Source organism: Maylandia zebra, linkage group LG3 (assembly GCF_041146795.1).
Source record: "Maylandia zebra isolate NMK-2024a linkage group LG3, Mzebra_GT3a, whole genome shotgun sequence".
Lineage (NCBI taxonomy): Eukaryota > Metazoa > Chordata > Actinopteri > Cichliformes > Cichlidae > Maylandia > Maylandia zebra.
In genome coordinates, this window is record NC_135169.1 from 46,812,351 (window position 1) to 46,836,726 (window position 24,376).

The 24,376-nt window shown below is 42.3% G+C and overlaps 2 protein-coding genes and 1 long non-coding RNA gene across 3 annotated transcripts; all 3 read left to right on the forward strand.

Moving 5' to 3' along the window:
* The first annotated feature begins 3,327 nt into the window (after positions 1-3,327).
* Positions 3,328-8,884, forward strand: LOC101487942 (uncharacterized). Its single transcript, XM_076882258.1, has 7 exons — positions 3,328-3,400; positions 3,623-3,758; positions 4,735-4,862; positions 7,787-8,131; positions 8,286-8,390; positions 8,472-8,506; positions 8,765-8,884. The coding sequence occupies exons 1-7, from the start codon at positions 3,328-3,330 to the stop codon at positions 8,882-8,884; spliced, it is 942 nt and encodes a 313-aa protein (XP_076738373.1).
* Positions 8,885-18,026: 9,142 nt separating this feature from the next.
* Positions 18,027-19,637, forward strand: LOC106676848 (uncharacterized). Its single transcript, XM_014414281.3, has 5 exons — positions 18,027-18,102; positions 18,490-18,842; positions 18,994-19,096; positions 19,178-19,212; positions 19,518-19,637. The coding sequence occupies exons 1-5, from the start codon at positions 18,027-18,029 to the stop codon at positions 19,635-19,637; spliced, it is 687 nt and encodes a 228-aa protein (XP_014269767.3).
* A 2,391-nt stretch (positions 19,638-22,028) lies between these two features.
* On the forward strand, positions 22,029-23,426 carry LOC143417119 (uncharacterized). The gene is made up of 4 exons (XR_013097333.1): positions 22,029-22,109; positions 22,282-22,620; positions 22,801-22,908; positions 23,027-23,426. It is a non-coding gene; the product is annotated as an uncharacterized LOC143417119 (long non-coding RNA).
* Positions 23,427-24,376: the final 950 nt, after the last annotated feature.

Here is a 24,376-nt window from a genome sequence, read left to right on the forward strand (position 1 = left end):
ACAGTGCCTGATCTGACAAACTGCTGTCACATTATTCAGGTCTGTTAGGGTCAGAATTTGGGGTAAACAATATGAATGGCAGTGTGAGCTACTCCTCAAAGAAGGTGAAGGAGGGTCTGAGATGGAAAACTCCAGCAGGAAGTTGTCAGGCTCTGGAAAGACTGATCTTGAAGTCTGACATTCAGGCAATCACTCCCTGCACTACACTAGTGTTTCTCTGTGTGCTCTTCTCAAGGCTGTTTCTGGATATTCCTGACATGCCTCCTATATTTACTCTTTAAATGAAAAATAGACACAAGAATACATAGAGAAAGTCTAACTTCTTTTAACTTTTTATGTGAATAAAAAAGACGTTGTATAAACAAAAACAGTAATCAAAAACATGGGGACATTAATAACAGATTAAAGTGTCTCTCAGCTGACAACCTTGGATCTTGCTTCACTCCCACCCTCCCACTATGGACATTATAACCAGAGATGGGCAGTAACTGTAATCCGATTACTTTTTTCAAGTAACGAGTAAGGTAAGGAATTACTATTGCAAAAACGGTAATTAGATTACCGTTACTTTCACGCAAGCACGCTGCGTTACTGCGTTACTAAAACCGTGATTTTTTTGCGAGAATGTCTCATGACAATGATGTAAGCGAGTGCGACATTCGTGGCAACAGCTGTGTGCAGATCCACAATGGATAATATATCGAGTGCGGGAGAGAGTATGAGCGTGCAGCGTTTAAAGCGTGGAAGTACTGACCTTATTTTGAGTTTGATTCCATAAAAAGTGACAAAAACATTAGCGTCCGTTGTGCGTGGGAAGAAAACTTCTTTTTACAGCGAAAAAAAACCCTAAACTTCCAAGCAAGCACAGAGTGCGCAACGACGTAATGGGAAATTCACAGAGAAACTCGCGGATTCTTCCGCTGACCGCTGCGGCACACCTGCACCAGGGTAAACCTACGCCTACCCTACTTCTGCTTTATAGGTGGAAAGTAGAGCAACAGGACCGCTAGTCTGTGACTTTATTTATTTTCTGCTGTGTTTTACTATCTATTTGAAAGACTGAGTGTAAACACAAAGAAATATTTTATTTTATGTGCTGGAATGTGCAGAAAAAAGGTTTAAGTGTTAAACAAATTTCTTCCAGGAATTGATAAGACGTTAGGGAGTCCTATTCAGATAAAGATAAAGACTAATACTGTTTATAATTATGCAGGCTGACATGTCACAGGGACTGTTATTGAATATTAAGTTTATTAATACTCATTGTTTGTTCCAGGTTGGATCTCTGTCTTAGCCTTCGAGTTTCACTATGTGGAGGTTCAGCCTGGTGAAGCAGTCACACTGCAGTGCTCCAACCTTAGCATTTTTGTGTTTACTTATCCTGGTTCAGAATGACCAACAGATTCAACGCTAGCTGGATCTCATCAATTATCAGCCCTGAGAGCAATGTGACTTTCTATGAAGGATTTCAAAATGGCAAATTCAACATGACATCCAACATCTCTGTGCTATTTCTTGAGATCAAACAAGTAGATTCAGTTGACTCTGGGCTGTATTTCTGTGGTGAGCTGAAGAATGAAAAGTTAATAGCAAGCAACTTTTTTATCGGTAGGGTTTATTGTACACAGTCATAATGCACGATGTATCCTGAAACAGAAAAAGAGGACGTTAAAGAGACCCTAAAATAGTTTTTTGTATGGGTATTGTGATCTGATTGTGACCTCAGAATTCTTATATCCTTGAAGGAGAAGTTGGCCGTCCGATTGGGGTCTGGAATGTGGGGCCTCCCTGTTGCTGCTGAGTTGGGGCAGTCTGATTCTCCCCACCCCAGGGAAAAGGGTAACACTACCTGGGTCTGTGCAGTTTTCCCCTCCATGGGCAAGGGTACCTAGACCTGGGGTATAGAGTACGCTTGGGGAGTGTGATTGTGTGTACAGTGTCTCTCTATGTCTGTCTCCACGTTGGGTGAGTGCTGAGTAATTGCATATGAGAGCATGAGGGTGGGAATGGATGTCTGTATCTGTGTGTGCCTGTTTGTTTGTGTCTATATGTCAGGTTGGGTATCAGACGCCACCTCTCTGGGGACATTTCAGGCCCTCTAAGGTATGGAGGCCTATCTCCCCCCACCACTCCCCCTGCCAGTGGCAGAGGCCCTCAGACATCGGTACATTGGTGGTTCTTTGTGTCCGGGGATGGGCATCCAGGTACACACCAGCTCACTCCTGTGGCTGCTTGTCGGGGCCTGGAGCCTGGGGCTCGCTCGGGCCCCTTCGGGGGTGGGGTGCCCTCGGCCTCTCAGCTGGCTGCCGGCAGAGCTCACGGTCGCTGCAACCCCCCTAGCTTCTGCTACGCGGCTGCTGAGCTACCCCTCATCTGGGAATCTCCTCAGCTCTTTCTGGGACAGTGGCGCGGCTGCCCCTCTGTTGGTCTGCCTTGGTTTCTTGTGTTCTGGGGGCCTCTGGATGTCTGGAGCCTGGATCTCCTCCATACCTGCTTCATGCCCTGGAGGACGGGGCTGTGGCTCCCCACACCTTCTAGCAGATCATCACATGAAGGAACCTTTTAAATACAAGCGCGTCCATGCTCACAGGTCTACACACGGCTGCTCACACACACAAACTACACCCTTTTTGGCTGCCACCTCAAAGCACCTGTCGATCTTACATGCTGCACAATAATATTTAATATTTAGTATTTGCTGTTACAGTATTTCTTATAGTGCAATAACTGGACACATTTCAGCTAATAGTGTCATAGTCCCTGTGGCTCAATAAGGCTACAGGTATTCATGACTGTTTTTCTTCTCCTCTCTCGCTATCTCTACTGTCTCCTCCTCGCCTGGGCGGAGCTCACTGTGGGCTTCCGTTTTTGGCCAACACACCTGGAAGCAGGTACTCACCTGTGGCTCGTTATACTGCTAAAAGACGTGGGTGTCATGCTGGGAGGGAGCGCTGTCGCCCAAGAAGGAGACATTATAGACCATCTCTCCCTTCTTTAATCACTGGAAGTGTAAGATCGCTGACCAATAAAATGGATGAGCTCACATCACTAACCTAGTCACAGAGGGAGACCGGCAATGTAGCATCATGATCCTAACGGAGTCCTGGCTAACACCGCTAACTCCGGACACGAGCATAACACTACCTGGATTCCAGCTGCTCCGGGTGGACTGCACGAGAGAGAGCGGTAAGAGGAAAGGAGGGGGACTGGCAGTGTTTGTGAATGACAGATGGTGTAAACCCAAGCACATCACTGTGAAAGAACAACTCTGCAGCCATTAGCATGCGTGAGTACTACCTGCCCAGGGAATTCTCGCATGTTATCGCGATGCCCCCCTCGGCCAACGTAGATGCAGCCTGTGACTCTCTCCACTCTGTGGTCAGCAGACTGCCATCCCAATGTCTGAGAGCCCTTCTCCTAATATCAGGGGAGTTTAATCATGCCTCACTGAATTCCACACTGCCCACCTTCACCCAGTATGTGACATGCCCAACCAGAGACAATAAAACACTGGACTTACTGTACGCCAATGCAGAAGAGGCATACAGTTCATCACCTCTACCTCCCCTGGGCAGATCTGATCACAACCTGGTGCACCTTGTCCCTGTGTATGAGCCCTTAGTGTGCAGGGACCCACCAGACACCCGCACAGTGCAGAGCTGGTTGGAGGAGGGCGACGAGGCTCTTAAAGATTGTTTTGAGTCTACTATGTGGAAGGCGATCTGTGACGACCACGGAGAGGACATCGACAGCCGGCAGTACGGACTATATTAACTTTTGTGTGGATAACACCACACCCACCAGGACTGTACGGTGTTTCTCTAACAATAAACCTTGGATTACCCCAGAAATTATAGCTGTCCTCAAGCAGAAGAAGAGGGCCGTCAAATCCAGAGACAAGGAGGAGCTGAAAAGGGTGCAGAGAGAGCTGAGAAGAATGATAAGGAATGGGAAGGACAGCTACAGGCAAAAAATGGAGAACCAGCTTCAACAAAACAACGCTGGCAAAGTCTGGAGAGGCCTCAGAACCATCTCAGGCCACAAAGTTCAGAACTCTCTGCCTGGGAGGGATGAGGTGGGTAAATGATCTGAGTCATTTGTTTAACAGATTTGATTCATCCATGAGGCAGTCTCCAACATCGGCTGCAGACTCACCCACCCCCACTGCTGCTGTTCCACCTCTGACACCTCAGACACTTCACACCTCCTCTACTCACTCTGCTCACCACTCCACACCCCCAACAACAGCATCCAACACACATTTAACACAAGGCTCCAGGCTGTCTCTCTCAACCACCCAGGTTAGGAGGGAACTGAGGAGGATTAAAGCCAGGAAGGCAGCGGGCCCAGATGGCATCAGCTCAAGGGTCATCAGGTCCTGCGCAGACCAACTGTGTGGGGTGATGGAGCACCTCTTCAACCTGAGCCTGAGGCTGGGAAGAGTCCCACAGCTCTGGAAAACCTCCTGTGTTGTACCAGTGCCAAAGACTTCACACCCCAAGAACTCAACAGCTACAGGCCGGTGGCTCTGACATCCCACCTGATGAAGACCCTGGAGCGGCTGGTCCTGGCTCAGCTTCGGCACCTGGTGAGCTCATCCCTGGACCCACTTCAGTTTGCCTACCAGCCTGGCATTGGAGCGGATGATGCCGTCATTCACCTCCTACATTGTTCCCTCTCTCACCTGGAGACTGCTGGGAGCACTGTGAGAATCATGTTCTTTGATTTCTCCAGTGCCTCTAACACCGTTCTTCCCACAGTCATGAAGGACACGCTGGAGAACTCAGGAGTGGACCATCACCTCACAACATGCATACTGGACTACCTCACCGGCCGACTACAGTACGTGAGAACTCAGGACTGTGAGACTGTGGACAGCTACAGGTACCTTGGTGTTCATCTGAACAACAAACTGGACTGGACTCATAATTCAGACACCCTCTACAGAAAAGGTCAGATCAGGCTGTACCTGTTGCGGAGACTCAGGTCTTTTGGAGTGAAGGGCAGACTCCTGAAGACCTTCTATGACTCTGTGGTGGCCTCAGCCATCTTTTACAGTGTGGTCTGCTGGGGTGGCAGCATCTCTGCTGGGGACAGGAAGAGACTGAACAGGCTGATCCGCAGGGCCAGCTCTGTTCTAAGATGCCCTCTGGACCCAGTGGAGGTGATGAGTGATAAGAGAATGGTGGGTAAGCTGTCATCCCTGTTGGACAACATCTCCCACCCCATGCAGGAGACTCTGACAGCACTGAGCAGCTCCTTCAGTGGCTGCGGCACCCACGGTGTGGGACGGAGAGATTTCGCAGGTCTTTCCTCCCCACTGCTGTCAGACTCCACAACAAAGACTCTAACTAATCAAACACACATATCCACACATGTGCAATAACACTAAGTGCAATACTCTTTTCTAGCATTGTTGTATTATACTCAGTTGTATATAGCATTTTAATTTTATTTTATTTAATTCTATTGTATATAGTATTTTATTCTTATCCTATTCCAGTCTTTTTCTAATTCTTGCTATGTAACTTTGCACTGTCCACTTTCTGCTGTAACAAAACAAATTGTTACAGTGTGTGTTTAATTTCCCTCACCATACCCAGCATACCCCGTGGAACCCTTGAACCCCTGAACTCCCTTCACATATAGTCACTCAGTGTTTTTTAAATAAACCATCTTTGCACTTTTCCTCAAATCTGCGCCTGAGTCCGTTCAGTCAACCTCGGCAATAAGCCATATCTTGCAAAAAAACAAGGCAAACAGCCAGGACAATATGAAATCCAGATGACTTCCGAGCACTAACAAACAAAAAGAACTCGAATTGCGTCACGGAACGCATCCATGAATGACCCACCCCAAAATGTAGCTCATAAAAAATAATTTAACAAAGAATCATGGCCAAAAACTCAATATAATAATCTACAGATATGTGTCGATTCGTAGGGAGCTTGTAGATGCAGGGAAGGTGGACGGACCTGAGCAGCATCCACAGTTACGCCTCGCCGGCTTAAAAGCTGAACTAGATCCTGCAGTGTTGTTGTTGGTATGTGTTTGGCTGGCAGCTGAAAAGTTGCAACTGTGTGTGTGGTAAAAAAGAATGCATGGAAATGTGGATCAATCTGCCGTGTCAGCATTACAGTGTGCGCCCCATCCTGGGTATTATTGTACACAGTTCTAATGTGCAATGTATCCTGAAAACAGAAAAAGAGGAGGTTAAAGAGACCCCTAAATAGTTTTTTGTCTTTCTATTGTGATCTTGGTCTCAGAATTCTTACATCCTCTAATATAGGTTTGTTTTTGTGTCGAAAAGAAAGAAAGAAACAGGTCTCATTAAACTGATCCAATACAGGTTAAAACTGAACTGAGAGGAAAGGTTTACTCATTAAGTATTAAACAGGCAGATGTACATACATACTAATAAGGACTGTGTATACTGTCAGTTATGGTTGATTAGATCGTGGGACGTGTTATGATCACTTTGCAGCTGCTACTTTGTTCAGAGACAGTGGAGACTGAGTTGAGTCTGTTAGAAGAGCTGCTCAGAGTTTTTTTTTTCATCTGTGCTAAGCACACATAGGTCACATGATGCTGGTGGTAAATTACCTTCACATTATTTCACTGCACTCAAGAGTACAGGTCACACCTAACTTCACAAACTCGCTTCACTGCTCTCAGCTAAGGTGACACGTGCACAGCCTTTAGTCTGCAATCTTTTTTTTACATTTTAAGATCTGAAATTAGACGTCAAAACCACATCAGGGTAAAGCTTCACAATTAGATACATTTGATCTACTAAACCTCACTTGCATTATCATGGCCAAGCCAGTCATGAACTCTCAAGTCACTGTGCATTTATAGAGCTACTAGTTTAATATATCATAATATATCATTAACTTTAGCATCACTGCAAAGGTAACTCCTAATAAAATACTAAGTTAACTTTTGGATATAAAGGTACTGTCATGAACTGGTGGAAATATGAGAATGGGACCCAAGAGCAGACTCAATACATGAGTTGAAGGTAGGATGGAGGCTTGGCAGGAGCACTGAAAGACTTGGAGGGTCCCTACAAAGCAGGTTGCAAGCAAGAATGAAAGATGAGGAGTGTGACTTTAAGTACACAGAGTGGAGGCTGACTGACTTGAAGTAAGCAGCCAAAAAGAGGATTGAACTGGAGTAATGATGTCAGCATTGAGTTTTACAGTGTGTGAAAGTGAGATACAGAATAGACCAGCAGCCAAACACCGGAAAAGCAAACGAGTGATTACAGAGGTTAGTTATTGAAATTACACTTGGACTTCATGTCTGTAGACAAATGTGAAGTAAACAGTCTGCACCAAAACCAGCAACTGAATAATGACTGTGATAAATATTGAATACTACAGCAAAGAATATTTAATACTGTATAAATTTACTGACATGTCTCTTGTAAACAGCCTTTTGTAAAAACTTTACTTGAAAAATGGTATCAAGCTGGATTTTAATGATACCCAGTTTGTCTTGCTCAGTGTCAGTTTGCACTCGTGCTCCTAAAAGCACCGTCACTGTCAGTCTGACTAAACATGTAAAAGCACAGCCCGCCTCTTTACCTAGAGATCACTTTTACTGAAGCAAAGTTCAGTAGGTAAAATAGTAGTGTTGTGTGTCACAATGATAAACATGAAACTAGTTTTACTCTACACCTTCAGTAAGTACATTTATCACGTTTTTTACATTTACTTCTATACAGTAATCCAGCAGGACTGAACCTTACGTACATGTCATTAATGCTCGCTGTTTGTTCCAGGTTGGATCTCTGTCTTAGCCTTCGAGTTTCACTCTGTGGAGGTTCAGCCTGGTGAAGAAGTCACGCTGCAGTGCTCCAACCTTAGCAGTTATCCTGTTCACCTATTCTGGTTCAGAAGTACCAACAGACCGAACGCTAGCAGGATCTCATCTATGTACAGCCCTGAGGGCAATGTGACTTTCTATGAAGGATTTCAAAATGGCAAATTTAGCATGACATCCAACATCTCTGTGCTATTTCTTGAGATCAAACAAGTGGATTTATCTGACTCTGGGCTGTATTTCTGTGGCCAGCCCAGTTCTGAAAAGTCCATAGTTTATGGTGCAACAAATTTAAAGGTTCATGGTAAGATTGTTTTTATTTTTTCTCTATTGATTCATTTAAGGCAATTAAAACGTGTACTATCTTTATTACCAGTCAAAAAACTACAGATACTCTTATTTATTATTCCTGTTATTTATTCTTATTAAGTAATGTAATTTAGTTTTCGTTCTTGTAGAAGGTAGATCACAAAATCCATCCACTATGATCCTGGGCAGTTTAACTGTTTTCCTTCTACTGGTCATCACTGGTCTGATTGTCAAGATCAGGAAATTTCATACAGGTATTTATTTGCTTAAACTTAAACTAAACATGAAAAGGTTTTTAGTGAATAACTAACAGATGTAGCTTTTCTATTAAATAGCTCAAGATGATGGACAGAATCCACAACGCAGTGAGGTAATCTGTTTAAACCGTAGATTCAGATCGATTGATTTATATATTGTCTGATTCAATCATTCATCTGTTAACATCCACCAGTCACCAGCAATCAGTCTTGAATTAGGTTTGAGTTATGTTGCTGAAAATGTACATTTTTATAAACTAAGACATCCACACATCAGCCTAGACTCTAGACAGATTGCTTCTGACCTAGTGGATGTTAAGAGATAAATAAATAATGTGCAAGATTAGTGACTTTGAACATTTTCATTACAGAATGTGGACTCTGGTGCCATGAACTATGCAGCACTGAGTTTCCCTCTGAGAGCAAAAATCAGAAGGTCTGCACCACAGAGAGAGCTGGAGACAAATGTTGTGTACTCTGCTACGAGATAGACTCACAGGAAAAGCAACACAAAAGATCTCTCACACATTTTGTTGTTACTTGATAAAAATAGTGTGACTGATGGTTGATGGGGGACGAGCTAGTGAGGACTTTGATGTATAGCTTAGATTGTCTTGTAGTGAAAGTGAGTGAAGCTCTGCTGTACTGTAATAGTAACACAGATGTAGTTTACCTTGTTTGACATGAAGAGACAGCAGCTGTGGTCTGACAGTCAATGAAAATCTCATCTCATCTCTGAGGCTTATTTTACAGACATTGTTGCTGGTAAAAGACCTGCAGCTTTTTACAAGTATGTGAGGCCAGACTCTGCAGCAACCAAACAACCAAAGTCATAATCTAGAAAGCCGATGCAAAGTCTTGCCACTGTGACATCCACCTGTCACAGCTACAGCCTCTTCTCTGGGCAGTTAAAGCTCTAAATAAATAAACTTGAATCTAGTACATAAATGCATGTATATAATCACACACAAACTCTCATTGAAGCTGAAGCAACAGACTTGCAGGTTGTAATAAAACAGACGTCACCAAAATGTGTTTGAGTTTTTTTCTGGTTTGCTCACAACTTATGTGTAAAACTGAACTGAACTACCAGTCTATCAACAGATATAATATCTTTACTGATGAGTTGTGGCTAATCTTCTGGCTCTTGTAAACTCCATGTAGTTATTTGTGTGTTATTTTTTTAATAGCTTCCGAAAACTGGAATTTTCAGATTAACTTTGCCATCAAAGCTAGCCTTTTTGCCATGAAAGCCTTTTCAATTGAGATGGTATGAGTGTGAGCAGTGAGTCCAGCCTGGGTGATCCAGTCATCCCGGACAACGGTGACATGAGGGCAGGCAGATGAAGCGAGACGGCAAAAAGAGCATGAAACTGTGACTTGGGATGCACATCAATGACCAGCGTCCAGGTAAGTGAGAGTGCATCCAGGTTGGAGAATTGGAGATCCATGAAAAGACTAAAACACAAGGTAAACATAAACTAGAAGATGAAGAGATGATGAGATAGCCTTTATTTGTCAGTTGCAGGTCTTTTGCCCACAACCGAGATGACAGACCTTGCCGATCTTACATACAATACACAAACATCACATTGGGGAGACAGGTCAGGCCAGGTAGCGAAGAAAAAAACATTGAAATGTGTAACACAAAAGGATAATACAGGAATGCACAGATATCAACACACCATAGCACAATAAACACAGACAGCAACATGGGAAAGAGTTCCAGTGTGTACATCTGATCTGGGACCGCTGCAATCTTTTGACTGCGCCTCCAGCTGACCCGATGTCCACATCAGAGGGGAGGTAAGCGTTGGAGGGTGATGCGTCAGTGAGTGCTTATCAGTATATGTATGTGTGTGTATGTGTGTGTGTGTCCATAGTTCAGCTGAGACAGTGTCCTTCGCCCTGCCAGGCTAAGTAAACAGTCTTCCAGCCAACCCAGGTGGCCTTGCATGGAATGGGAAGGAACAGACTAAACACAGTCGTTATCAGGGTGTTTTGTTCAGCTCCGGCCTTGAGCCCACAGCTGGCGCCGAAGGGGTAGCCGGATTATGATGGTAATTTTTCTTTGCGACGACTCATTAGAATTTCAAAGCTGTTCTTTAACACTCTGACACTGGTCTCTCAATCTCCTGTTGGAGAACCGCGAGCTTCCCAGTGATGGTATCAAACTTGCTGGTGTTTTCATTCTTTTGCCCAAACAGCCGATTCTGAGAACTCACAACTGCAGTGAGCTGTTCCGCGATGCAATCCAACTTTCGCTCAAGGGTGTTATTTTGAGCAGGCCTAAGTTGAAGCACTAAGGTGGATTAGCAGACAAACTTGCGAAGACACATCTTATTTCACAGTTGTGTGCGCTGGTCTTAAGTGCAGCCACCAGGTGTGGACAACAGGTGAGATGATGAGGGCTCCGCCCAGAGGTGGAGACCACAGCTCTGTGGAGAAAAACTGCCACTCACCCGGACCATGACAATGGTGTCCTGGTCCTAAAAGCACAGATGAGAGTTTAGCCCAACTATAGCTAACTAGGATCTCTTCACCTAACAACATACTTTTCCTCCAAAGAGATGACTTTCCATTTATCTAAAGCCAAACTGGCAAACTGTGATTTGATTGCCAGGCCTCCATCCCTGACTGCTTTCCATTCCACATGGCACTCAATACAATATCGTATCCACTTTGTTGACTCACAAAAGTGTGGGCCCATGTCACTCTTTTCAGGCTGCATCCAGATATGTGTTTGCCTTTGAGCTCAGCATCAAAAACAGCAAAGCAGCATTCCCAGGTCAGTGATTAAAATCAGTGTCAAAGCTGCTGTTCTGCAGCAAAAGCACAGGGTTACAGCAATACTCATTCAAAAAAGGACTTTTTTTACTCCAAGCAAATCTTTTTCCAACCTGTTATGTAAAGCCAAAGAGCTCAAAAAAGAAAACAGTTCAATAGTTTGTGGATGAAGGAACATGAAAGCAACCATGGTTAAGAACAATTTGAATTGCTTAGTATGAGTACAGCTGTAATGTTTGCCAAAGAGGCACAAAAGTGGCTTAAGACTGTCAAACTTAGTCACAGGGTGAGTCAGATGGTCTGCAAGGGGGAGGAGAGTTGAGTGAGATACATGTGCATATCACACTACAGAAAGATGCAGCACAGTGACAACACGAGGTCATAGAGCTTTAAAGAACAGAGTAAAGACTTTGTAAAAACCAACATAGAAAGTCTGTCTCTTTGCTGATGTGGTGAAATGAGCGATAAAGGATCATTGAAAAAAAGACGAATCAGTAGAACAATGTCAGTGTTTTCCTTTCTTTTCTTTTTTCTAAAGTCATGTAGTCAAGTTTTAGGATAAAATGCACAAACGTGATTTAATTTAACTGTTAATTTTGTTTAACAGTGACTGTAAGAGTGAAATACAAAGGCCGCAGCTTTCTTTCCTGACCATCATGAACGTGCTACAGATTGTGCCCCTCCACCCATCATCTTCTGCCGTGGTGACAAACGGTGCATCAGCTTTTTATCAGAGGTGGCAGTGTAGACACCTGGATAACAGATGCAGTTATCACAGGTCGAGTGCCCTCACCAAGTGAACTCTGCATTTCCTGCTGGCTAATACCAACAGGTTTAGAGATTAGGACTTTTTACACAAAGACCTGATCCAGACTTCCTGTATTGGGGTGCTGGTTCACAGATTGGCACTCTTAAACAGAAAGTTGGCAGAGCGGGTGAAATATGTGCTTTCACTGACACCAAATAAAGTCAATGCTAGAACTATCTGAAATGAAATGTGAAGCCTAAAGTTAAGGTTCACAGGGGTTACTGTTAAAGACAGAGACTTCTTTAATTTAGCCATGTTTAACATTAATTTACTATATTTAATATCAACACTAATGTATACACATTACGAAAATACACTCACTTTCTACTGTGATCCTACAGTTTGTACTAACATTTACAAATTTGAGTAACACAATGACAACATTTAACAATTTGACTACAACAACGTGTGTTAGTAAAAAAAATAACAATACTTGATTTTGAATATGACATGGTTATTGGTGTCAGACAGACTGATCAATGTATTTCAGTAATCTGCTGATGTTTAACTAAATAACCACGACTTTCAGTCAAGATAGATTCAGTCAGAGGAGAGGTAGAGCGATAAGGAGAGAGACACAGATAGAAAGTAGTGAGCCAACCAGAACTGACAGAAGGACTGTAAACTGTAAATTGATTCTACCTGCTATGTAAGTTTCTTTATGTATTTAATGTACAACCAGACATGTGGACATACAGTACACACACACATTAAACTAGTAATGTATTGAATTTGATTGCTTCCCCCATGAAACTGATAATTGGTATTTTTAGGAGCACTTGCACTTTTTTGCTTATTAGTCTAAGCATACAGTCAGCCATTGGTCAAGCAGTAGTGCAAGGAATGATACGGGTTAAAAACCTTTAGTTTAGTTCACACTTTAGTTCAGTGTGTGAATGTGTGTGTGAATGGGTGGATGACTGGTTGTGTAAAGCGCTTTGGGGTCCTTAGGGACTAGAAAAGCGCTATACAAATACAGGCTATTTACCATTTTACATCAGAAAAAAGAGAAAACAAAAAAGTTTACTCTATGAAGACACATCACTATATTTCTTATAGTGCAATAAATGGACACATTTCAGCTATAAGTGTCATGGTCCCTGTGTCTGCCCGGCCAGCTCAAAAAGGCTACAGCTATTTGTTATTCTTCTCTCTCGCTCTCTCTGCTGTCTCATCCTCACCTGGGCGGAGCTCACTGTGGGCTTCCGTTTTTGGCCAACACACCTGGAAGCAGGTACTCACCTGTGGCTCTTTATGCTGCTACTCCCGGCAACTTTTTAAGGCAAGGGCTTAAAAAGTTGTACTACTCACGTTAGTGTAGCCCAGCTCAAACCCACTCTTGTGTTTCCATGTGATATTCCTGGTCCTGATTTCTCATCTGTTCTGTATATAGATTTCCAGGTCACATCCAGGATTCTCATCCCTGGATTTCCTGAGTGTAAGTGAAGTTGCAAGAGATGAGTGGCGTGACCGAAGAGGAGTGTGGGAGCATATCGGAGAGTGTGTGTGGAATTCTCTTCACCATACCCTGTGGAACCCTGAACCCCTGAACTCCCTTCACGTTCTGTATATGGTCACCAGTGTTGGTCAAGTTACTTGAACAAAGTAATCAGTAACTAATTACTGATTACTTCCCCAAAAATGTAATCCCGTTACTTTACTGATTACTTATTTTCAAAAGTAATTGATTCTTAGTTACTTTTTAAAAACACGATTTACAACCTGAATAGGTAATAAAGTGATAGATCTTTCAGCCCAATTCTACTTTTTCTGCATAATCCATCATACGAAATGTAATCAAATGGAAAAAGTCTCTTTTTAAAACTTGTTTTATTAGATTTAATCTTTTAACTTTATGCATCAAGCAAAAATTTAATTATATGCAACATTCTCTGACTGGAAGAAATTAGTTTAACATTTAAACCTATTTTTCTGCACATTCCAGCACATAATATATATATATATTTTGTCTTTACACTCAGTCTTTCAAACAAATGCAAGTAAACCCAATATACACACAAAAGATCAAGAGCACTGGGATTACAACCAAAACCGTGAGAACATGGCCGCAGGATGCTATTCCGATGCTTCAGGACTGTTTCCACTGCACAGACTGGGATGTATTCAAGGTGCAGGACACTGACAATCGTGTCGCATTGGACAGTTACACCTCCACTGTCTTGGACTACATCTGTTTCTGTGTGGACAATGTAACAACTTTGAAACGATTCCGTGTGTTCCCTAATAATCCACCCTGGATGACACACGGAGTTCAACAACTTATTCGAACAAGGAACAACGCTTTCAAATCCGGGGACCAGGAGGCATACAGTGCTGCCAGGGCCAACCTGAGAAGAGGCATCAAGACTGCCAAGCAGCAGCACAGGAGGCGTATCGAGGCCAGGTTTGAGAACAACACAAACCCAAGGCAGGTCTGGGAGGGCATCAGGGCTATCACGGACTACAAAATAAGAACACCATCACCCTCAGCCGACAGTTCTACTCTGGCTGAGGATCTAAATCTCTTTTATGCCCGTTTTGATAGGGAGAACACCGACCCTGTCCTGTCCCCTCTCCCCTCAACCGATCCTGCTCCAGTCCTGAGCACTCATGAGCTGAGGCGTGTGTTCCGGAGCATTAACACCAGGAAGGCGGCCGGGCCAGATGGAGTGCTGGGCCGGGTGCTAAAAGACTGTGCTGCGGACCTGGCGGACGTCTTCACCTCTATATATAACACCTCGTTGTCCTGTTCACTGGTACCATCCTGTTTCAAAGCAGCAACCATCGTTCCCATCCCAAAACAGTCAAATGTCACATGTCTGAACGATTTCAGACCTGTGGCACTCACCCCCATTCCCGCCAAATGCCTGGAGAGACTGGTCATTAAACACATCAGAGCTGCTTTTCCACCATCCCTGGACTCGCACCAGTTTGCATACAGGGAGAACCGGTCAACCGAGGATGCGATCGCCACAGTGCTGCACACATTACTGAAGCACTTGGAACACAGGAACACCTATGCACGGCTCCTCTTTGTAGACTACAGCTCGGCTTTTAATACCATCCGGCCATACAAACTCCGTCCCAAACTCCACCAACTGGGACTTAACTCCTCTCTGTGCAACTGGATTGTGGACTTCCTCACTAACCGTAGACAGAGTGTCAGAGTGGGTAAGAACACCTCCTCCACCCTTGTGGTCAACACCGGTGCCCCTCAGGGGTGTGTTCTGAGCCCTCTGCTATACACTCTCTTCACCCATGACTGTATTTCCTCCTGCGCGTCCAATCTCATTGTTAAGTTTGCAGATGACACTACAGTGCTCGGACTTATATCCAACAATGATGAGACAAACTATAGGACAGAGGTGCAACAACTAGAGTCATGGTGCCACGACAATAACTTGGTCTTAAACACCAAAAAGACCAAGGAGATCATTGTAGATTTCCGGAAGAGGGGTCATAACAACCATCTGCCTCTCTTCATTGGCAGTGAGGCGGTGGAGAGGGTGAGCAGTTTTAAATTCTTGGGGGTAACTGTGACCGAGGACCTGTCCTGGGGCAACCATATCACCTCAGTTGTACGAAAGGCCCAACAGCGCCTCTACTACCTGAGGAGACTGCAGAGCGCACACATTCCCAGATCTCTGTTGTTGAACTTCTACAACTGTGCCATCAGCAGCGTTCTGACGTATGGATTTCTAGTATGGTTCCCCAGCTGCACCAAGGCCGATCAGCAAGCACTCCAGCGGGTGGTGAAAGAAGCTGGCAGAATTATTGGAACAAGTCTGCCAGAGATCAGTAATATCTTCCCCACTCGCTGTCTGAGGAGGGTGCACAGTATCCTGCGGGACCAACATCACCCTGCGCGCCACCTTTTCCATCTGCTGCCCTCAGGGAGAAGGTACAGGTCTATACAGGCCAGAACATCCAGACTGGCCAACAGCCTGTATCCACAGGCTGTGAGGCTCCTGAACTCTCTGCCCCCCTCTCACGGACAATAACCGTATCCAACTTCTTAATAGCAATGAACTGGTCTGCATTGGTGCATCATATCTTTATTCTCTTCCCCCTCCTGCCCCCCCCCCCCTCTTTCTTAAATAGATAACTATCATATCTGATATCGTATCTCACAGTACAATAATATTGAATGGGTTGCATTGTTGTATTTTGTCATGTTTCTCAGGTCTTTGTCTGAATTTCTACGAACATTATTGCTAAGGATTGTCTTATTGCATTGGAGTCACACTGGGTTAAATATGTACACTTGGGTTTTAAGGGGTATTTATTATTTTCTTCTTTTTTTTGGGTTGTATGGAAGCCCCAAACGCAATTTCATTGTTCTTGACAATGACAATAAATAAATACTACTACTTTCAAAACACAGCAGAACATAAATAAAATCAAAGACTCAACGGTCCTGTTGCTCTATTTTCACCTGTATAGTAGGTTGATGTTTGCCCTGGTGCAGGTGAGCCGCAGCGGTCAGTGGAAGAATCCGCGAGTTTGTCTGTAAATTTCCCTGGTAGCGCACTCGGTGCTTGCTTGGAAATTATGGGGTTTTTCACTGTAAAAAGAAGTTTTCTTCCCACGCAGTGAACAGCGGACGCTAATGTTTTCGTCACTTTTTACGGAATTAAACTCAAAGTAAGGTCAGTACTTCCACACTTTAAACGCTGCATGCTCATACTCTCTCCTGCACTCGATATATTATCCATTGTTGATCTGCACACAGCTGTTGCCACGAACGTCGCACTCGCTTACGTCACTGTCATGAGACACTCTCGCAAAAAAATCACGGTTTTAGTAACGCAGTTACGCTGCGTTCCTACGGGAAAGTAACAGTAATCTAATTACTCGATACTTGAAAAAAGTAATCGAATTACAGTAATGCGTTACTTGTACTTGTGACACGTTACTGCCCATCTCTGATGGTCACTCTGTGTTTTGTAAATAAACAATCTTTGCACTTTTCCTCAAGTCTGTTCAGTCAACCCTGACAATAAGCCGTCTTCAGCAGAAATCAAGGCAAATAGCAATATGAAGACAAGATGACTGTTTGTGACTTCCGAGCACAAACAAACAAAAAGGAGTTGAAAGCCTCCGTGAATGACCCACCTCAAAATGTAGCTCTTAAAAAATAAATAAAATGAATTTAAGAAAGAATCATGGCCAAAAACTCATATATAATGATCTACATATTATTATATATGAAGATCTACATACACATTAATAAGGACTGTGTATACTGTCAGTTAGGGTTGATCTGATCATGGAACTTGTTATGGTAACTCTACAGCAGCTACTTTGTTCAGAGACAGTGGAGACTGAGTTGAGTCTGTTAGAAGAGCTGCTCAGAGTGTTTTTTTCCATCTGTGCTAAGCACATATAGGCCAGGTCACATGATGCTGGTGGTAAATTACCTTTCACTGCACTCCAGATTACTGGTCACACTTAACTTCACAAACTCGCTTAACTGCTCTCAGCTATAGTAAAGTGACACTTGCACAACCTTTAGTCTACTATTGTTTTGTTTTGTTTTTTGTTTTTTTTACATTTTAAGATGTGAAATTAAATGTGAAAACCACACCAGGTGAAAGTGTCACAATTAGATACATTTGAATCTACTACTCGCAAGTCACTGTGCATTTATAGAGATACTGGTTTAATGTATCATTAACTTTAGTATCACTGCACAGGTAACTCCTAATAAAATACTAAGTTAACGTTTTAGATATTAAGGTACTGTCATGAACTGGTGGAAATATGAGAATGGGACCCAAGAGCAGACTCAATACACGAGTTGAATTATTGACAAGGTTTATTTACAAAATGTGAACTTAAACAAGAACATGCCTAGAAACTGAAACGTAAACAAGGGACCTAGAGCTGAGGAAGATCAAGGGCGGAGAAACGCTTAAACACAGGGAGCACACGGAGAGCCAAGGAATGGGGAGCTCTGCATCAGAGTAGAGGGAGGTTACTGGGCAGGAAGGTAAGTGAATGATTAGCCGTGGGTTGTGCTTCCTTGCATATTGGAGATGGTGAGTCCTGAGGGAGGTGAGAGTGCCCAGTGGGGTGAGAACAATGAAGGAGGATATCCAGTCCCAGAGGATGGTCTGGACACACCCTGAAAAATCTCCAAAAAACTCTGTATCTGGTAAACAGTTAGCCCTTTACCCCAAAACTTACATGAAACATGGTATCAAACTGGATTTTAATGAAACACGTTTTTTGTTTTTTTTTACTCAGTGTCAGTTTGCACTCGTGCTCCTAAAAGCACCGTCACTGTCAGCCCGCCTCTTTACGTAGAGATCACTTTTACTAGAGCACAGTTTAGTTAGTGACATTGAGGCGGTGCTTGTCACAATGATAAACATGAAGCCAATTTTACTCTGCACCTTCAGTAAGTACATCTGTCACCTTTTCACATTTACTTCTATACAGTAATCCAGCAGAACTGAACCTTACGTACATGTCATTAATGCTCGCTGTTTGTTCCAGGTTGGATCTCTGTCTTAGCCTTCGAGTTTCACTCTGTGGAGGTTCAGCCTGGTGAAGAAGTCAGGCTGCAGTGCTCCAACCTTAGCAGTTATTCTGTTCACTTATTCTGGTTCAGAATGACCAACAGACCAAACGCTAGCAGGATCTCATCTATGTTCAGCCCTGAGGGCAATGTGACTTTCTATGAAGGATTTCAAAATGTCAAATTCAACATGACATCCAACATCTCTGTGCTATTTCTTGAGATCGAACAAGTGGATTCATCTGACTCTGGGCTGTATTTCTGTGGTGAACTCAAGAATGAAATGTTTATAGTTTATGGTGCAACAAATTTAAAGGTTCAAGGTAAGCTTGTTTTTTTCTCTATTGATTCATTAACAGCATAAATTAAATTAAGATATGTACTATTTTTAGTACTTGTCAAAGAACTAATAATACTCTCATTTATTATTCCTATTATTTATTTTTATTAAATAATCTAAAAAAAATGTCTTTCTTGTAGAGGATTCATCACAAAATCCATCCACTATGATCCTGGGCAGTTTAACTGTTTTCCTTCTACTGGTCATCATCGGTCTGATTGTCAAGATCAGGAAATTTCATACAGGTATTTATTTGCTTAAACTTAAACTAACCATGAAAAGGTTTTTAGTGAATAACTAACAGATGTAGCTTTTCTATCAAATAGCTGAAGATGATGGACAGAATCCACAACGCAGTGAGGTAATCTGTTTAAACCGTAGATTCAGATCGATTGATTTATATATTGTCTGATTCAATCATTCATCTGTTAACATCCACCAGTCACCAGCAATCAGTCTTGAATTAGGTTTGAGTTATGTTGCTGAAAATGTACATTCATGAATTTCAAATGAAACATTACAGTCTTTGTGTGTCTGTATTCCCAATAGAGCAGAATTTTGTCTAACTCTACACATCAGTCTACACAGATTGCCTCTGACCTAGTGGATGTTAAGAGATGAATAAATAATGTGCAAGATTAGTGACTTTGAACATTTTCATTCCAGAATGTGGACTCTGGTGCCATGAACTATGCAGCACTGAGTTTCCCTCTGAGAACAAAAATCAGAAGGTCTGCACCACAGAGAGAGCTGGAGCCAAATGTTGTGTACGCTGCTACGAGATAGACTCACAGGAAAAGCAACACAAAAGATCTCTCACACATGTTGACATTACTTGAGAAAAAAAATTGTCACTGATGGTTGATGGGGGACGAGCTAGTGAGGACTTTGATGTATAGCTTAGATTGTCTTAAGTGAAAGTGAGTGAGGCTCTGCTGTACTGTAATAATTACCTTGTTTGACATGAAGAGACAGCAACTGTGGTCTGAGAGTCAATGAAAAAGATATTGTTGCTGGTAAAAGTTCTGCACCATTTTACAAGTATGTGAGGCCAGACTCTGCATCGGCTTTTTAGACTATGGAGTTAGCTGTTTGGTTGCTGCAAAGTCTTGCCACTGTGACATCCACCTGCCACAGCTACAGACTCTTCTGTGGGCAGTTAAACCTCTAATTAATTTTGAACTTGAATCTTAGTACATAAATGCATGTATATAATCACACATAAAATCTCATTGAAGCTGAAGCAACAGACTTGCAGGTTGTAATAAAACAGACGTCATCAAAATGTGTTTGAGTTTTTTTCTGGTTTGCTCATAACTTATGTGTAAAATTGAACTGAACTACCAGTCTATCAACAGATATAATATCTTTACTGATGAGTTGTGGCTAATCCTCTGCCTATTGTAAACTCCATGTAGTGAACCTTAATAGCTTCCAAAAACTGGAATTTTCAGATAACCTTGCCATCAAAGCCTTTTTCAATTGAGATGGCGTGAGTCCAGCCTGGGTGATCCACTCATCCAGGACGACGGTGACAGGAGGGCAGGCAGATGAGGCGAGAAGGGAAAAAAGAGCATGAAACTGTGGCTTGTAACCCACAGCAATGACCAGCATCGAGGTAAATCATCCATGGAGATCCATGAAAAGACTAAAACACAAGTAAACACAAGGTAAGCATAAAGGAGAACTTGAAGCACTGCGAAACTAGAAGTCAAAGCACTAAGGTGAGTTAGCAGACGAACTTGCAAAGACTAGTTAGGTATTCTTGTCTTAAGTACAGCTGGAACCACCAGGTGTGGACAACAGGTGAGATGATGAGGGCTCCACCCAGAGGTGGAGACCACAGCTCTGTGGAGAAAAACTGCCACTCACCCGGACCGTGACAAGGATGTCCTGGTCCTAAAAGCACAGATGGGAGTTGTCCCAGCTATATTTAGCTGGCATGAAGGAACATGAAAGCAACCATGGTTAAGAACAATGTGAATTGCTTAGTATGAGTACAGCCTTTTGTTTGCCAACAACAACAGTCAACAGTGTTTTCCTTTCTTTTCTTTTTTCTAAATTCATGTAGTCAAGTTTTAGGATAAGAAACATAAAAGTGATTTCAGTTTACTTTTAATTTTGTTTAACAGTGACTGTAAGAGTGAAATACAAAGTCTGCAGCTTTCTTTCCTGGCTGTCATGAACATGCTTGTGCCCATCCACCCACCATCTTCCGCCGTGGTGGCAAAACGGTGCATCAGCTAAACTGAAAGCCACAGCAAGATGAACATTAAGCTCTGCATTAAAACCACATGCAAATAAGCTGTGTTGCTTTCGCACAAATGCTTGATGTTTTTCTTTTTGGCTGTTTAGATCAACAGATTAATACATATAACCAGAATTATATGCATCAATCTGTTGATGGTCATTTAGCTGTGGCACCCCACCATAAGCCATCGTCCATTGGCGGGCCGACCCCACAGTTTGAGAAACATGGCAGTGGGGTAATGCAGCATGTCACAAATTTCATAGGATCTCGGACTGCTTTCATCAACATGACTTGAATGGTTTCCACAGTCTCCAAATATCAGACATGATTCCATCATTAAATCTGCAGCAGTGAAATGATGCTGCCTTAACGTGCATGAAAGACTGATTCTAGCAGCTTGATGAATCTATACCACAGCAATGTTACCACAAAGGTGGGTGGGGAAGTGTGGGGTGGGAGTCCTACCAGGTAAGGTATCCCTAGTAAAATGCCAAGTAAGAGTATTTGTATTTGTATGTAGAAGAAAGAAACTACTCATAATCTCGTCAGTGGTAAATTTATGTATTCATTATGATTTTGCTAAACTAATTCCGATCTTTTATCTTCTGTCAAATCTGTTAATGCATTTTATTTGTCTTCTACTTATATATTACAGGAAAACTGTGCTTGGAAAAAACATCTTGTAAAGACTTGATGACAATGTTGGCCTCAGTCTTGGTACATGCTTTAAAAATCTACAATATTACATGCTGGGACGGAGCTTCAAAGCACTGAGATCACAATCCAAAGAAGTGGTGAAGGTGTTAACAATGCGAGGCAAAACACACCTCATTCATTTTGGTGCTCATGCAGATGTTTGTGCTGCAACATTTTGTGGGCAAGTTATTGTATCTCAGTGGCGAGACAGATAGAAGTTGTTCTTTATTGAAACTTCCTTAGTGAAGCTCAGTTATTAAGAACAGCGATGAGCTTTATTATGAGAACAGCTGTACTTCTCTTCAGCCTTGGTAAGTACTGGCAATGAGTCTTTCTCCAAATGAATTCCATGGGTGAGGGTAATGTTTTACTTAATAACCAGAAGAAAAATGGTATTTATGAGCTACTAAAACTGTTGAGGTCTATTAGTATCTGTTTTGGTCTTAACAGCTCAGAACTACATTTCTTTGCTGTTTGTTTCAGGATGGATCTCCCGCTCAGATTCTCAGACTGTGGAAGTCCAGCCTGGAAAAAATGCCACACTGCTGTGCTCCAACTTTTCCAGTTTTCCTACTCACACAATCTGGTTTAGACTAGTCAATCAAACCTCGCCTATTTGTATTTCATCAATTTATAATTTCGCTCAGCCCAGTGTTCTCTGCAACGGAGTTGAACATGAAAAAGTTGAATTGACATCCAACATCTCGACTATCTTCCTCAAAATCAAACAAGTGGATTTGTCTGACTCTGGGTTGTACTTCTGTGGATATTATATAAACGGACACCCAGTGATCGTCAACTCAACATATCTAAAGGTTCAAGGTAAGAATGATGTAACATTTCATATGAGAGTTAACCACAGGAACCACAGATGTGTGTCTTGCATCAGTACAGGTAGATTGTAATGCAGTACTGTGAAGAGGTTGGATCACATTTGAAGAATCTTTTCAGTTTTTGCACAAAATGTTTTATTCAAGTCAAATGTGGGCATTTCTCCTGTAGGAGGAGCTGATGAAACAACTAACCTGACGAGCTTAATTCTGACCGCTGTGACTGTTGTTCTTACTAAGGTCATCATTTGCCTTGTTATCAAAATGAGGCTTCAGACAGGTACTGTTCAGGAACTCGGTCCTATCTCTTCATGTTTAATTTAAAAAGTCCACTTGTGCAATTCAAAGACATAGTCAAAGACAAATCTATAAGAAAATTTTCTTGTTTCTTTTTACAGAATCTAGTATCCAGCCTGAGAATTGATTTTTTTGTTTATTTCATCGAATCACCTAAAAGAAGAGGAGAATCAGTCTTAGTCATGCTGCTGTCACATTCCTGACCAGCCATCTGACATTTTGCAATTATAATTTTACAGTGATCCAAGCTGGACAACAGAGTAAAAGGATGATCAGTGCATTAGAACATATAGTTTATATCTTAAATATAGAACAGGATACAGTGCTAAAAAATGGCTTAAATCTTTTTATCAAGTTTACCCTTTATAAAACTGTTCCATCGGAATATTGACATTTTGGATTTAAACGTTCACAACACATGCAGCTGTAGCCTGTATCTGACATGTCTGTTACCAGAACACTAACACTGTGGCTTCAAAATGTCCTCAGTTCAAACCTTAAATGGTGACATCATTTATGCTTTATAGCTATAGTCATTGTTTTTCACCTCTTAGTCACTTTGTAGTAAAGAGTGTTCTTATTTTTTCCTCTAACTTAGAGAAAAGATTATATATACATATATATGTATATATACACATACATACATACATATATATTTAAAGAATCAACTCTTTTCATTCACTCCCAACAGCTAGACTGCTTTATGGTCACTTCTGTTATTACCTGTGGTCTGTGCACTTGTGTAGTGTGTGTATTTAAACAGGCTAAAGGTATCTCAAGTTAAAAATGGTAAGTTGTGAATGTAATGGAAAAGATGATCATTTGACCATGTTTTACTAAATTTAACGTACTCTGCGAGGGATACCCAAGTTACTGGTGCTACAGATTAGCACTCCTTTGTTGCATCTAGATTGGAACCTTGCAGTGGCCAGGAGAAAAATCTTCAGCTTAAACTTAGAGAAACAGGCAGAAGAACATGGTTTCTTATGTGACATTGGTCTCGTCAACATATTTTTGTCACCAAACATTTTAACTTGTTATAATGTACATGTTTTTGCTCAATATTACCTTTTTTGTCTGGTTTCTCCCAGCTGTGTTTCCCTCCTGTCTCTCATTCCCTGATTGCTCCGGTGTGTATTTAATCCTGTTTTTTTCTTGCCCTGTGTTGCGTCTTACCCTCTTTTTTGCCGTGTGTTTTCTTGTTGTGTTCCTGGTTGTTTTTTCTAGCTCATGTTCCTTAGTTTTTAGTTTCTTGAGTCCAGTTTAGTTTCGAGCTCATGTTTGAGGTTTTTGGTTTGTTTTGTAAAGTCAATGCCTTGAAACGTGTTTCCAGCGAATAAAGCTGCATTTTGAGTTTAAGTCCAGTGTCTGAGAGTCCTGCATTTGGGTCCTGCCTCTTGCCTGCTACACAGCCTTTTCATGACACATTGTTTAACTGGTGCACTTAATTC